The following is a 15,990-nucleotide window of genomic DNA, read 5'->3' on the forward strand; positions in this document are numbered from 1 at the left end:
CGGCGCCTGCGGGGGTGGGCGGGAGCGCCCGGCTGCAGGTGTCCGCGGCGTAGGCATTCGGCGGCGATGGAGCGGCCCGGGGGAGCAGCGGACAGCCTCTCGCACTGGCCCCACGGCCTCGGCCTTCTCCTCTTCCTCCTCCAGCTGCTGCCGCCGGCGACACTCGGCCAGGACCGGCTGGACGCGCCGCCGCCGCCCGCTGCGCCGCTGTCGCGCTGGTCCGGCCCCGTCGGGGTAAGCTGGGGGCTGCGCGCGGCCGCGCCCGGGGGCCCGGCTCCCCGCGGCGGCCGATGGCGCCGCAGCGCGCCCGGCGAGGACGAAGACTGCGGCGGGGTCCAGGACTTCGTTAGCAGGCTGGCTAACAACACACACCAGGTGAGCGGGCGCCAGGTCCGGCCACCTCCCGGACTGCGAGGTACCGACCCTCGTACCCCGAGAGGCCCGCCCGCCAGGCCCGCGCAACCGGCCGCTCTTTCTCCGTCCGCGCGCCTCGCGTCCCCGATGAAGAGACCCCGGCCGCGCGGCGCCCGCGCTCACCCGGCCGCGGCCCCGAAACTGCGGCTGCAGGAGGGCCGAGTCGGGCAGAGGGAGCGACCCCTCGGTTGTCGCGGCCCAGGAGGCGGCTGTGTTTCGTCACAGGGGAGGCCGGCTTAGACTTTCACAGCATTCTTTTTTTTTTTTTTTTCTAAGTTGTCAAAATCGATCGAGTGTTGTTGTTTTCCGTCTGTATGAATAATTAGGATCGAGTAACGCTATCCCCCACGAGGAAGCTGCAGGAGTTAATTACCTCTTAAGTGGTTGGAGAAGTTGGGGCTGCGCAGAAGCAAAGGTGTGCCTTCATGGGGTCAGTACTTCCAGGGTCGGTCACTGGTGTTCAGAAGTACCAAAGCAGTTATTAGGTTCCTATGTGTGTTTTAATAGCTAAAGGAACAAGGTTGTCTGTGGGATTACAGTGTGTGATCTGTTTTAGGCCTTCAATTTGGTCTTCTGTCTTGGTATTGGACTCTAACCAGGATGTCTTGACACTGTTTTAACAATGGTTTTCGACGGTGAAGAAACACTGCAGAGATTCTCCTTTGAGCCAGGTCTTAGACGAAAACTTTAGAAATTGTGGCAGTTCTGTCTCTGGGGATAAGCATCTCAACCTTTGCACACTACTGGATTGACAGTAGTCAGTGTCCTGGCTACTTGCTCTAGTGCAACCTGGGCATCTTCCTCGTATTTTTTCTAGAACTAACAATTTATTTGTTGCATAATGTCTTTTCAGTTCAGTGCATTTTCTCCGTTATATCTCTTCCTCTTTCAGAGAGAGTTGCAGTGAGGGGACAGAGGTGAGTGGCTGACTGCACTTGTCTTTGTAGAACCACATTCTGTACCAGCCCAACTTCAGTCTCCCCTTGATCTTTCTTCCTCTGCCTGGACTAGTAATCTGTGCAGAATTCTTTGTTCTGGGGACCCAGGGCAATTGCAGCCAAAGCACAAGCAGTCAGGGAAAACTCTTGCTAAATGCAGTCCAAACAACAGCTGTAAAAAGGTGGCCAAGCTAATGCTGACCTGTGGGACAGGTTGGATGCACATAGGGCAGGATGAGAACTGGGAAGTCTTCCTGTTTGACAAGGAAAAGAAAAATGTTATAGACTTCCATCTCACAGTGGGGAGTGGAGAAAGGCTTTACAACACCAGTGCCTAATTTATAACGGGACCACTTCCTTCCTTGAGCCAGCCAGACACAACATTCTTACTCCAGACACAGCATTCTTACTCCATATTTGGCTTCTTCTCTTGCTGATTGACCTACCTTTAGGACCTGCTGCTGCTCCTGGATTTATTCCTTTCGTCAGAGTCTTCCCTGGTTGGTTTGAATTGATATGTCATTTGTAATATATTGGTTTCTAAAGCAAGAGGTTGAAAAAAAAAAACTGGCTCAGGAGGTGCTTAGGCCAGATCTATCAAGAGCAGATCTGAAATCTCATTCTTTGAGGTCTCTGTCTCTGTCTCTGTCTCTCTCTCTCTCTATATATATATTTTTTTTTATTCCCCCTTTCTTTCATTTTATTTAGTTACTCTTTCCAGTGATGTTTTTAAAAAATTTGCTTTTTAAGTCTTCTTTCAGTGACCTTCTTTAAGAGAACTATTTGTGCATTTCTTAATTGTCTAGTTTCTTCAGAGATCCCATCTTTTTTATAGCATGTATATATAAGTGGAGCCACTGTTAATAATAATCACCTTAGAAACAGTTGAATAAAGCAGTTCTTAGCAGTGCACCCACCTTAACCAAGAGTTGTTATGTAGTGGTTTCTTCTGCTTTGCAATTCTGTATTTTTAAAAGTCATAATGAATCATCTTGAAACTCTGTTGAAGAGCTCGTGTTGTGAGAGCCTTTATAGACAGTGTGAAATAAATGTATCAGCATGACTGAACAACTTTCTGACTTTCTATTAGAAATATTGTATACTTTGTACAACTGGGAAAGTGCCATTTAGAGTAGTTTTTCGTAAGATAACAGGGTTCAGTTCCTAAGAAGAATCAAAAGTTCCTGGTTCTCTTCTTACTTGTTATAGGGATAACCTGCTGTTCATGTCAAGCCTCCTTCATGTAATCAATGTAGGTGAATATCTTCCACTGTCCAGGATGTGTTAGATATTGGAGGTGCCAAGATACAAAGAGAGAGAATTCCAACTGGAGAACGAAAAGCCTCAAAGCTTTTAGCATATCTCCTAGACCTGTTCCTGTGGCCTATTTAGCTTTGTGAGACTATGCTGGGGTTTAATCTTTAGAAAGCAAGGCAGAACTAAAGCATGAGAGTGCTTTTATATTCTTCAAGTTTTAGAAGACCTTGTGCTGTAATGACCTATATAGACTTGGTCTCTTCAGTCATGAAATCCAGCAACTAAGTGTGTGTGTGTATTTATAAATGCTTTTCTTCTTAGACTCAATAAATAACCTTCCTTTTGCCTTTAACCCCAAACTCTTTTCATGACACACTTTTAACTGATTCTTTCCTTTAAATGCTTAGAGTGTTCATGACATGTATAACCTTTGTGCAAGAGAGAAGTTGAGCAAGCCTAGATGATTTTATTAATGTTGGTTTCTAAGTTGGATTGCTTCAAAACATTCCTTCTATAAGCACCCCTTTGAGGTTAGGCCTGAAACTGTGTCTTAAAGAAATAGATGAAATGCCTTGGCCAGAGTTATGGCGGTGGCTGACATAATTTCCTTACTTCTCGTTCCTGAGTTCAGACCATTTGACAATTTCCTTAAAACTTTTAACACTTAGGGTTAATAAAGCCAGGAACTGTGGTTCATTCTCTGTCCTTCTGTTTCTGTCATTAACTGTTTCTTTACATGTAACTTCACAACTTCTACCCCAACATCAAAGCGTCTGGTTTCTTAAATAAAACAGGCCCTGTGGTGAGGCCCTGTTGTATGGGGTGTCAGTTCTGAGAAGAATGTGTGTGTTTGTTTGCTGGTGCTGGCAGGACTCAGTCCAGGCTGACAGGACTGAATGTGCCTGTTGGAGGCTTTACGGAGCGACTGCTCGTAGCCTGTTGCGGATCTTTGTCACACCCAGAAATCTGAAGGTCAGTGCCTTTAACTGCCCTGAAACTTTCTAACTGCCTCTTTTATTGCAGTACCCAGCCTCTCTTTATACTGCCTTCCCCAGCACTCCCACCTTCAGCCTCTAGTTAATCTTCTCTTGAGCCCTGTTTCATCCATTCGTTTTGAGGTCAAGGAATAGGAATTCTCTAGGCTCTCCTCCTTCCTGGTCCTGATTGAGCAGAATGAGCAAAATCCTGTTGAGGACTCTGCACCCATACAGTGTATCCATCAGACCTGTAACCCCTAGGAGATGTTCAAATGACTTCTGTGTCTGGGATTTCAGTTAGCAGTGTCAGCCAAGTTGATGAAGTATACTTATCTGGGGAAGGGTTAGTTATCATCTGAGGTTTGGTTAAGGTGAGGGTAGAGAGCTAGCCACGTAGAATAAATGGCTCAAAGGGGATACAGGGTAACAATTAGGTAAGTTCTCTGCTGACTCAAATATTTGGCTCTGCTCATAGTGATTTTTAATTAGAAAATTAAAAACACTGGTCAGTTTCTACTGGCAATTTTCTTTTTGTAATGGTGATAATAATAGGCTCCTCATCCTGCTGTTTTGATCAGATATTTTGTGTTAGGTTCACAGAAGCAGTTAACAGCCTCTTTTGCACTCTGTTGATTTCAAATCAACTCTTGCCAGTAAACGCTGGGTTCTCAGTGAGTGACTACAGAGACCGTGCCCCACAACTTTGCCCTAGTTGGCCTGTTACTCTCTTGTGATCCTCAAAGAAAGGGCAGTGCTTAATACTGAGTTGTAGAGATCAGATCAGGAGAGTCACATTTCTTCTTCCTCCTCCCTTCCTACTCCTCAAAGTTCTCTCCTCAGAAAGTGGACTGTGCCTTGAGACTGGAGAAATGAAGTACAGATGCTTTATACAATTAGAAGCTAAGTTAGACCAGAAGTTAAGGTAGACCAGATATCAAATTTGACATGTAACTAAAAATACAGCCTTTTTAGCAAAAGGCTGTGTGTCAGTGGCTCAAAAAATATTATAAAACAGATACCGCATTTGTAAATTTCTAAAAAAAAAAAAAAAATTTTTTTTTAAATTATCTCTGTTTTTTTCTAACCAGTGTTTCTATTGTATCTTATACTCTTTTTTAAACACTTAGTGAAAAACTTGTTCTTCCCACTGTCTTTCTGGCTTCACTGATCTGTATGTAGGTGGTTCTGAGGAGTAATGGGGCTTGGGGAACAAATTGGTCAATTTCAGTCTGTTCTGGGCAGGTGTTTTTTCATTCTGACACTGTAATGGTGACTATAGTCAAGGCTGGGTTAATAGTATGTGGCTTTGAGCTAGCTGGCTTGGATGAGTCTTCATGATAGACTCTTCATACTTGTAGAGGCTGTTAGGTGAATGCTGGACATATGGGGGCGTTTTGGTTGTTTTTTCTTTCTTTTTTTTAAGATTGTAGCTATTTTTCCTTCTCTGTTCTCAACCCCAGTCTCAGGAAACCATAGCAAAGACAGAATCTTCCATTCAGAGCCTGTGGTGTTTTGCTGAGAAAGTTTTCTATGAATGTAATTTATTTTCTGTTTGGCATTTCAATATCTGGCCCTCAACTTCTCATCTACAACATGAGAAGTTTTGGACTAGATTGAAAATGTCTAATAAATTCTGTGATTCATATAGAAGAAGAGGAGGCCAGAGGTTGTGATCACAAATGTTTATTGGTTGATTCCAAGTTTAGAAGCAAATTGTGGCTGTTCTGCTTCCCAGTTGAACTTGAACATGGCCTGGATTTCACATCTAGGGTAATTTGTTACCACTTCCAGAGCTTGCTTCAGTGAAATACGAGTGTTCTTAAAGATAATGGGTGTATTTTTGTCCATATATTTATGAGAAATTTAACTCTTATTTGGGCAAAAATATTTTATTGTTCCTTGTTGATTGGAAAAAATCTAATGTTAATCAAAGCTACTAGCTTGGATAGTCCAAAAGAAAACCAAATAGATACCTAACAGTAAATTTGTTTTCCTTTTCCTTCCCTATAATATTCTACCAAAAATGAGGCTTTTTTTTTCTTTTTGTCATGGCTGCTTGTGTGTTTGAAAATAGATGGTCAGCCTCCCATAAATATACTCAGCCCTGTGCTAGTTAGAAACTTAATGTGTGATTAATTGACTTGATTTAGATTTCTTCTTCATTAGAAGAAAATGTATGTTTTTTTCATTCTAGGGCTTATGTATCTCTCATGGTTGCTTTTGTTAAGAGTTTTGCTCTTTTTACCTGAATGTTCTAAAAAACTAAGTTCTAATGTTGTAGTTGAGCCTATTTGCAAATCTAGTTCAACAGTAAGATCACCCTGAAGTACCAAGAGAAATTGAACTGGGAAGGAAATTTTTAACTGACTTTAGTACTTCTCAGCGGAGAAGGCAATGGCACCCCACTCCAGTACTCTTGCCTGGAAAATCCCATGGACAGAGGAGCCTGGTGGGCTGCACTCCATCGGGTCGCTAAGAGTCGGACACAACTGTGCGACTTCACTTTCACTTTTCACTTTCACACATTGGAGAAGGAAATGGCAACGCACTCCAGTGTTCTTGCCTTGAGAATCCCAGGGACGGGGGAGCCTGGTGGGCGGCCGTCTATGGGGTCGCACAGAGTCGGACACGACTGAAGCGACTTAGCAGCAGCAGCAGCAGTACTTCTCAGATAATTCAGATCAAATGTTTATCTGGTACCTGCTGTTTGTCAAAGGTATTCCCGTCATAAGCCTGTTATATACAAAAATCAAAAAAGAAATCTTAATACCCAGACTTCCCTCGTGGCTCAGACAGTAAAGAATCTGCCTGCAATGTGGGAGACCTGGGTTCAGTCCCTGAGTCGGGAAGATCCCCTGGAGGAGGGCATGGCAACCCATTCCAGTATTCTTGCCTGGAGAATGAATCCCCATGGACAGAGGAGCCTGGAAGGCTACAGTCCATGGGGTCACAGACAGTCAGACATGACTAAGTGACTAAGTACAATACTGGATTTGAATCCTGACTCTGCTGTTTCATAGCTGTATTGTACGATTTTAGATAATCACTTAACTTCTCTGACCTTTATAGTTTTGTTGTTGTTTGTTCGTTTTACTAGAGAGTCAGCTTTACGATTATTTGTAGAGTCAAATGAGAAGTTTTATCAAAATGTTTGTTAAAAGTAAAGTATTGTGTAGGTATCCTTCACTTAAACACTTTTGGAGTTCTGGCCTGTGCAGAAGAAAAGTTAAACATTAAAAAAATCTGTATTGTTGTCATCTTAAGGATTTAGCTGTTCAGTGATGGTTTGCTGAGAGTCTGAAAGAATTTTAGAAGAAGTCATAATGACTGCAATGCAATAGTCTGGAAAGGCCTCATGGATGAAGAGAGAATCAAGGTGTGGAGGAAATTCTTAGGGAGACCTGTAAAGGCTTGGAGATAGGGAAGTCCACGATACGCTCAAGGGATGATCAGCAGAGACTTTCTTCTGGGAAGAAGTAGTTGATGAGTATGAATAAGGTTTCCAGAAAAACCTAGTTAAAAAGATAGCTCATTGTAGGGGAAAGAAAGAAACCGCAAGTACAGGGAGGGAGTCTGCTAATGGTACTTACTGGGGAAAGTGTTTTAACAGTTAGTGGTTGACAGGAGGCTGCTGCTGCTGCTGTGTCGCTTCAGTCGTGTCCGACTCTGTGCGACCCCATAGACGGCAGCCCACCAGGCTTCCCGTCCCTGGGATTCTCCAGGCAAGAACACTGGAGTGGGTTGCCATTTCCTTCTCCAATGCAGGAAAGTGAAAATGAAGTCGCTCTTTCGTGTCCCATTCTAGTGACCCCATGGACTGCAGCCTACCAGGCTCCTCCGTCCATGGGATTTTCTAGGCAAAAGTACTGGAGTCGGGTGCCATTGCCTTCTCTGTGACAGGAGGCTAGAGCTAGATAAACCAGAGGTGGAAGTGGAGAGCCAAGAAGAGTTATACTTTTCGAGGTCGACCATCCTCTGTGGTCTTGGAAGAGTATGTCCAGCCTGGAGCAGGACAGAGGGCAAGGCAGACCGTCTTTTGTCCATGAAGTGCTCAAGGTTTCAAGGAACACTTCAGAACTCCTGGACCTTATTGAAGGGGGAAGTGAGCCCAGGGATGAGAAGTTCAGGAGCTAGAAGACAATGAAGCCTGTGAACAGATTTTTCTGAACATCTGTCAACAAGGATAAAATTGAACTCTTGCTGATAATGTGCTTAACAGTTTGAATCATAGATTGTTAGGCTGATTAGCCGGTCAGCTCTCTTACCAACGAGGCTAAATAACTTGCTTACAGGCCAAGAGCTGGGTGTAGAACATGTATGTCCTGTGGCGCTGCATTTGGAAGGTTGCATAGAGATATTTTAAGTCAATTCATTTGCTTTAGAGGTAAGGCAAGATTATAGACTCTGGCTGTAAGTCATGTAGTTATGAATTCCTCTCTGCTCCTTAAGGTCATAGTTCCCTTAACAGAGCTCAATTAGCCTTTCTAAGCCTCAACTCCCCATCATGTAAAATGGGAGTATTATCATAAGACTTTGAAGAGAAAACATTTTGAAAACCTTGAATCCTACCATGTATGTAGGATTTATATCATTTCTTAGTAATCTGTTGATCTGTTTTCTGTGTCCATAGAGCCCAATCGTCAGCCAAATGATGCTGGTAAATACCAGCTCCCGAGGAACATGTGCATAAAAGGAGACAGATGCAGCATAAATGTATTTGATTTCATCACTTGGCAGGGTTGAGTGACAGCCTTGGGCGGGGGTGGCAAGAATGAGAGTGAGTCAAGATTGGCAGAAGTGTAAGAAGCATATGTGTTCTTTTTTTTTTTAACCTTCATGATTACAGCAAAATTTAACTTGTTAATATGAGTGATACTAACAAGTAATATTAATTTGAGTCCACTCCAGTGTTCTTGCCTGGAGAATCATAGGGACGGGAGAGCCTGGTGGGCCGCCGTCTATGGGGTCACACAGAGTTGGACACGACTGAAGTGACTTAGCAGCAGCAGCAGCAGGTGGTGATTAGGAAGGAATGTGACCTCAGGTTAGACCTGGATTCAAAGTTTAGTGGTGACCAGGGAGAGATGAATCTTAATGAACCTTAGATTTTTCATCTATAAAATGGATATACTAATACCTACCTCCTTAAGGTCCTCGTGAAGATTAAATACCTACCTCTTAAGATTCTTGTGAAGATTAATTAGGATTTGGTGTGTATTCATCCTTTATTAAAGGTATTTTATGATGATTATCTTCACACAGCTTCTAATGGATTACTAGTTAGATGCTCAAATATTTGTGTATGCACTTAAAATTTTTTTTCATAGCTGAAATATTCCAGGAGAATGAGTATGGTTACTCACAAGAACCAAATCTGGATTAAGGAGTACATTCTACTTATGTTCTTGGACTTGGAGTTTAAAAAAAAACTGGGTCTGATAAGGGAAAGACTGTCTATCCAAAGTGTCTGTTTTTTAAATTTTATTTATTTTTAATTGGAGGATAATTGCTTTACAGTGTTGTGTTGGCTTCTGCCATACACCAGCATGAATCAGCCATAGGTGTAAAACTGCATAATAAACCTAAAGCTTGGGGCTTCCCTGGTGGCTCAGTGGTGAAAAATCTGCCTGCCTGCCAATGCAGGAAACATGGGTTCAATCTCTGGTCCAGAAGGAGCCCACATGCCTCAGAGCAGCTAAGTCCGTGTGCCTCAACCATTGAACCTGTCCCCTAGAGCCTGGGAGCCACCTCTGCTGAGCCCAGGTGTCACAGGTACTGAAGCCCGCGTGCCCTAGAGCCTGTGCCCTGCAATAAGAGAAGCCACACGTTGAAAAGCCCATGCACCACAACCAGGGTAGTCCCTGCTCGCCACGACTAGAGAAAGCCCATACAGCAACGAAGACCCAGCACAGCAAAAATAAATGTTTTTAAAAACCTAAAGCGTAGTGAAGGAGAAGAGAAATATTACTGAATGATTTTTTATTACGTGCATATCTCTTTAAAGTAGCATTGCCCCACTTCCTGGCCTACATTAACTCTCCGCTCTGGTTGAAGTTGCCTTCTCACCAGTCGCTGTAGCTTGCCCTGTGCTCCGTTGCTTCTCGTCTTTGTTCTCATGGCATTCCTCCTGTCTGCCTTTCTAGCTCTGCTTGGTGTTTTCTGTTCTCTCCTATGGCACTTAACAACGCTATGTAATCGAGCACTTTACTATAGCATTCAATTTTGTTTTTACTTTCATTTATCCCATTGGTATTCTCCAGATTATAGACTTCTTAAAGATAGTACAAGCATGCCCCTTAACTTCACCCTTTGCCTCACACAGTGCTAGAGAAAGAGTAGTCAGCAAATGCTTAGTCTGGACTCAGACAGACACTTGCATTCTTGCTCTGCCCCTTGTCAGATGTGTAGCTTTGAGCAAATTACTTAGCCTCTCTGATCTTCCTTCATCTATAAAGTAGCAGTGATGCTTTATGTATCATGAGTGCTCAATAAGGGTCAATATTACTATTATTCTTTAATTCAGCCATTTTTTATTGAGCACCTACCACATGTTAGGCCTTGTTCTGGGTCCTGGGAACTGATATAGAGCACAACAGACAAGATCCCTGCCTTTATGGACCAGGAGACAAAATAGACATTAAACAAATACGTAGTTATAAATACAGTAAGTACCAAGAAGGAAAAAAGCAAATGATAGAGCTCCTGAGAAATTATTTAAGCTGGTGCTTAAAGATGAATAGAATTTTTCCTGTAGGAGTGTCCCAGGCAGAGAGAACAACATGCTCATAGATGTGGGGCTAAAAAGAGCATAATGCCTCCAAAAATCTGGAGGAAGGCCTGTGTGGTTGTTGCAGAGAGAGTCAGGGGCTGGCCTCCACACCCTGTCGGGAGCCATGAGCTTTTATGGTTCAGTTAGCTGGCAACTGGTGCAGACCCTTTCATCACTTTCTTTTCTTTGAAATGAGACTAAGATGTAAAAATTAAATCCTAAGAGTTTTGAAATTTAACTGATTTATTAGGCATGAATAGAAATAAATTATCCCATGAAAATGAATTTTTCAATAACTGTGCCTACCCTTTTAAGTGCCAAAGTTTTTGTTGTTTGTTTTTTAATGGATATCTTTCTAAAATAATTCTCTGCTTCCTTAGTTAACAGTATGATCTTGGATCATTAAGGAGATTAAATTATGCTGTACCACGACTCACATTATTTTAAGGTGGTGTGGCATTAATACCCTCAAGGTCTGTTGAGATTTGCGGGGCTATTTTCACCCATTTCAAATGGCCCAGATTTATAAGCTTAGTGAAATGGTCTGCCTTGCTGAAGTTTACTCTTTTTTTTCCTATAAAAATGATGGTCCCCTTTCAAGATCCTGTTCCTTCTCACTGTTGTTCCTATCTCTAGAAACACTGTCCCCCAAATTTAACTTCTATAAACTAAAAAATTTTACTTAGCTTAATTTTACTTCTGTAAGATGCTTCTGTAAACTAAGAAAACAGATTACTAATTTTAGACAGTCTAAGAGGTTTAGCAAGCTGATTTAGCATGATGGTCTGCAGGCTTCTCTTAGTGGTCAAGTCTGCAGGTTTTTACTGCATGGACAGTGGCGTCAGAGATCTCTCTCCCTTGGTTCCTTTCAGTGGGTGCCCAGGTTGTTGAGTTTTCTAGATATGGGATTATTGTTGCCCTTTCTTGTTGACACTAGACTATTGTGGAACAAGGAGCTGATTTTTTTTTTTCCCAAACGAAGACAGAGCAGTGGAAAAGCAGACTGAGTTGTGAAATTATCGATGAGTCATAGAATATTAAAGCTTACAAGAACTAGAAATGTTGTTGGTCCAGCTTCGTCACCTTGGTGGTGAAGTGAGGTTGCACTGCTCAGATTCACAGAGCTATTGGCAGAGGCAGAAATCAAATTCCAGTTGACCAGGTATTAAGCCAGTGCTCTCTCTGTATCATCCAGCCTCACAGGAAACTGAATAATTGAATAGATTTGCAAGCTTGTATGCTGTTTTATGTTCAGCTCTTTTATTTCTAAGGATAGTCTCCAGGAGAACTGGAACATTTGTGATCTTATTTTTGGCTCATGTTGTGTGATCCTAGCAGTGCCTTATTTAATAGAGCTGTATTCTGTTAAGGTTTTCTTCCTGCCCGCAGGAGCTTTGCCCAGTTTGTCCCAGACCTCTCTTACACATCACTATGTCCTGTCTGTCCCTGTGTTTCCTGGTTGGGTTTGGAAGCCTGAACCTTCAACTCTCAGCCTTTATGGAGTCACCGGTGCCTTGTTACTTCATTTGACTCTCATTATTCCAGTGAGTGAAGGAGCATAATACAGTTTTATTCCTGAGGAAATATAATAGATTCCCAAGAGAGAAAAGGATCTGTGCCTGCCTTCCCAACCAGCTAGTTACTAGACCAGGTTTTAACACTCTTTTGCAGTTTTATTTTCAGTGACAGGTTGTCTTCTGTAGGTTGAATGTCTTGCATGTGCAGTCTTCATTTTTAGACTTCTGTTAAGTGTGTTCACAGAGTACAAACTTTACGAGCACAGAGTGTGTGTTATCACTTCTGTGTCCCCAGTGCCTGAAAAAGGGTCTGGCACATGGTAGGCAAGCAGATTTTTTGTGGAAAGAAGGCATGTGAAGGGTGACATCATTCACTCCCTGTTTATTTGCCAGAGAGGCTGTTCCTGATGGCCCGTCGGGTCATCTGCAAGTGGCTTTTAAACTGGGTCCCCCCATGTGAAACTGACCCAGGCTCAGTTGTGTTGGTGTGAGTTCTTTGAGTATTTTACTTTCGATTGGGTGTATAACTAAAGATAGACAGAGATTTCTCATTACCAAGTTTTTTTTTCCCAAACTACAGTGACTCTTGGGACCAACTGTGAGTTCTCCTAGCCATAGCAACAGTAATTTAATTAGGCTTCTAGTTTAATTAGATGTGAAGACAAAGTTATTTCTGTGAAGAATGTTGTGTTTTGTGGCCTTTATTTTTTTCCAGATGAAACTGAAAAAAAATTTTTTTTAAATTTTAGTCACTCAGTCCTGTCCGACTCTTTGCAACCCCATGGACTGTAGCCCGCCAGGCTCCTCTGTCCATGGGGATTCTCCAGGCAAGAATACTGGAGTGGGTTGCTGTGCCCTCCTCCAGGAGATCTTCCCAACCCAGGGATTGAACCCAGGTCTCCTGCATTGCAGGCAGATTTTTTACCACTGAGCCACCAGGGAAGACCAAGATGGAACTAGGGATGAGCCAGATGAGCGTAGAAATGGACATTTGTGTTCATTCATGGTCTCTTAAATGTGTGAACCTCAAGCTTTTAAATGGTGGGCATTAAATGTGTGTATGAGTCTTGCATTAGCCAATGTCAAGGTGAATGTATTTCAGAAAGCTGTCACCAACTTTCTGACATAATGAGTCCCTGGAAGCCCACTTGGTTGTAAACGCCCATCAGTGACTCCCTCTACCCAGAGCTCCCCTGCTGGGGTCAGTATGTGGCTGTCAGTACCACCCGGGACACTATCCATGACAGTCCCCTCAACAGATGATGTGGTGGGGAGCAATCCAGTCACTCTGCAAAAACTTTAAGGAAGAAACATCACCATAAATTCTACCAACAAAAGGTGCTTTCTGTTAGTATTTAGAAGAAGTTGCTTTTAACCATAAACATAAACACACAGTTTTACCTGCTATTCTGTAAATCTGCTTTTTACTCAACATGTTTTGAACCTTTCAAAGTCGGTAAACACCTGAACATTTTCAGTGACACCTGGTATATACTGTTTTATTGCCTGAGATAACTTACTTAACAGAGCGTCAGTTCTTCATCTAGAATATACAGATATAGTAATACGGGGTTGTTATGTGGATTAAATGATACTGTGTGTAAGGCTTGAACACAGTAGATGGCCTGCAGGATGTACTGAACATGTAGGTGTGTAACGTCCTCTCTGAAGATGTGTAATTATCCCCTGGTGGTAAATTCCTGAGTGGGATTGCTTGAGTCATGTGGTTGGGACATTTTCAGTTGATTCATATCACCAAATAGCTCTCCAGAAAAGTTAACAGCAGTTTATATACTCCACTCCCACCCACGGCGCACACAGGCGCGCTCTGGTCTCCACCTCTCCCTGGATGCCTGTTGTCAAGCTTTTCCAAAAGGTGGAAAATGTTATCACATTCTTTTTCTCTGATTACTAGTGAGATTGAATAACTTTTCAAACGTTATTGGTCATTTCTGTGTCCATTTGTGAATTGCTTGTTTGTGTCTTTTACCTATTTTCTTTTGAGGCCTTTGTCTTTCTCTTATTGACCTGAATACTTTGTATATTAACCCTTTGTCGTGTTGCAGATAGTTTTTCCAGTTTTGTTCCAACTTTATGTTCAATATTTTGCTATTAATTTTTTATATAGTCAAAGTAATTGATATATTAAGGGTTCTGGCTTTTGTATCATTTTTGAAATGGCCTTCTCGTTCTAAGTTTGTAAAAATATTCACTCATACTTCTAGGATTTTTGTGGCTTAACTTTTTGTGTTTCAATCTTTGGTCTGTGTGGAATTTAGTTTGGAGTGGGGAGGGGTGGTAGGAAGGAAGTTAGGAATCCAGCTTTTTTTTTTTCCAAATAGCTAGCTTTACCAACTCTCTTTTACCAATGATTTGAAATGCCTGCTTTATCATACATTAAAAGAAACTTTGTCTAGTCCTGACCTTTGTTTTGTTCTATTGATCTGTCTTGTCTATTCCTGTGCCAGTAACTGTGCTATGAGATTAATAAATCTCTCACTGGATGTGGCCAAGTTTCATGCTCATCTGCTCCTGATTGGATCAAGCTGACATTTTACATAACTAGTCTTAAATTTCTTGGTTTCTGAGCTTTCTTATGATAGGGTGTGATTATGTAATCTGAACTACTGTATTTACTCTGTGGTCCCTCTGGATGCTGGTTTTGGATCGCTTATCACACAAACAGCATGTTTACGTGGTTTCCCTTAACTCTGACTTGCTTCTAGAGCCTACATTTGGCTGGCTGTTTAGTAATATGTAGTGGCCAGATCGTGTTGTCTTTCTGCTAAATAAGCTACCTCTTAGGCATACTACACTGGGGCAACACAGCTATTGTTTATCAGAAACGAAACAGGCCTCAACTCTGCTACCTTTTCCATTTCAGTTGTCATGTATGCAGCTAATACATAACATCTTTTTTTGTAACAGCGCTTGAGGTAGATTCTCTCCCTGCTGTTGGCTGGACTCCTCAACTCCTGAATGTTGTTGTGTATTTATTATTTTCATATTGTAGGATGTTCATTGGAAATACTGTGTCGGAGGTTTGGGGTTTTCTGTTCCTAAAGGGCTTATTCTGCCTTGTGGTTCTTTCTATCCACAGAACTTTGTCCTCTGCTCTTATTTCTCTTATTCATCTTACTTTGCCTTGATTAGAGCAGTTGAACCATAACTTATTAGCTGGTTATGTTCTGCTGTATATACCGCTGGAAACCTTCCTTGTGTGAGTAGGTGATCCTGTGGTGGCGTGTCAGTTTTCTTTGGGTGTTTCAAGAAGTGATTTTCTTTTCACACACATTTCCTTTTCTCTGTTTTCATTATCCTTTCATTCCCACCATAACTGTGTTTATCCTGATCTTGAAGTTCTTATTTAACAAGTACTTGATATACTGTATACTTAGCACTTTACTAGTTGGTGAAATCAGTATGTTTTATAATATGTTTTATCAGTGTTACCCTTTGAATTTTTTCAAAATACTTGCCTATATCTTCGTGTTTGTTCTGCCTGCACAACCCCCTCTGCCATATACACTATTATTTATATCTGTTCCCACCTCCGTAAGCTCTGTTTAAATCTCAGTGGACAGACTTTTATTTCTTCATAGTCAAATATTTGAATTTCTCTTCTGTATAGTCTGAGCCACCAGACTATACAGAGGTGGCTTAGATAGTAAAGCGTCTGTCTGCAATGCGGGAGACCCGGGTTCGATCCCTGGGTCGGGAAGATCCCCTGGAGAAGGAAATGGCACCCCACTCCAGTACTCTTGCCTAGAAAAATCCATGGATGGAGGAGCCTGGTGGGCTACAGTCCATGGGGTCGCAAAGAGTCGGACACGACTAAGCGACTTCACTCACTCTGTATAATCTACTCCTGGCCATTGCCTCTAAACACTTTGATGTGTTTGGGGGAACTTCACCAATTTTTGACTATATGGAGTTGATGGTAACTACAGTGGAAGGAGAGGAATAAGATCACTATTGTACATGTGAACACTCAAGAATACACACTAGTGTTTAATAATGTTTTGGCTGGCAGTAAGGGCATGGGAAGAAACCCTATTTAGCCATTATTTACCGTAATGGTGGAAACCACATTAGAGGGGGGATTACACACAGGTCTA

General features: G+C 42.3%; 1 protein-coding gene across 5 annotated transcripts in view; it reads left to right on the forward strand.

Moving 5' to 3' along the window:
* Positions 1-15,990, forward strand: part of SORT1 (sortilin 1) — a 67,680-nt gene continuing 51,690 nt past the window's right edge. For 3 of the 5 annotated variants that reach the window (XM_055584841.1, XM_055584843.1, XM_055584844.1), the window contains exon 1: positions 2-375. In XM_055584841.1, the coding sequence (XP_055440816.1) occupies positions 67-375 (309 nt within the window). In that variant the 5' untranslated portion in view covers positions 2-66. Of the gene's footprint in view, positions 376-3,498; positions 3,582-15,990 lie in introns of those variants that run through there. The other 2 variants (XM_055584842.1, XM_055584845.1) reach the window with 2 other exon arrangements.

The sequence above is a fragment of the Bubalus kerabau genome, chromosome 6, assembly GCF_029407905.1.
Source record: "Bubalus kerabau isolate K-KA32 ecotype Philippines breed swamp buffalo chromosome 6, PCC_UOA_SB_1v2, whole genome shotgun sequence".
Classification (NCBI taxonomy): Eukaryota; Metazoa; Chordata; class Mammalia; order Artiodactyla; family Bovidae; genus Bubalus; species Bubalus kerabau.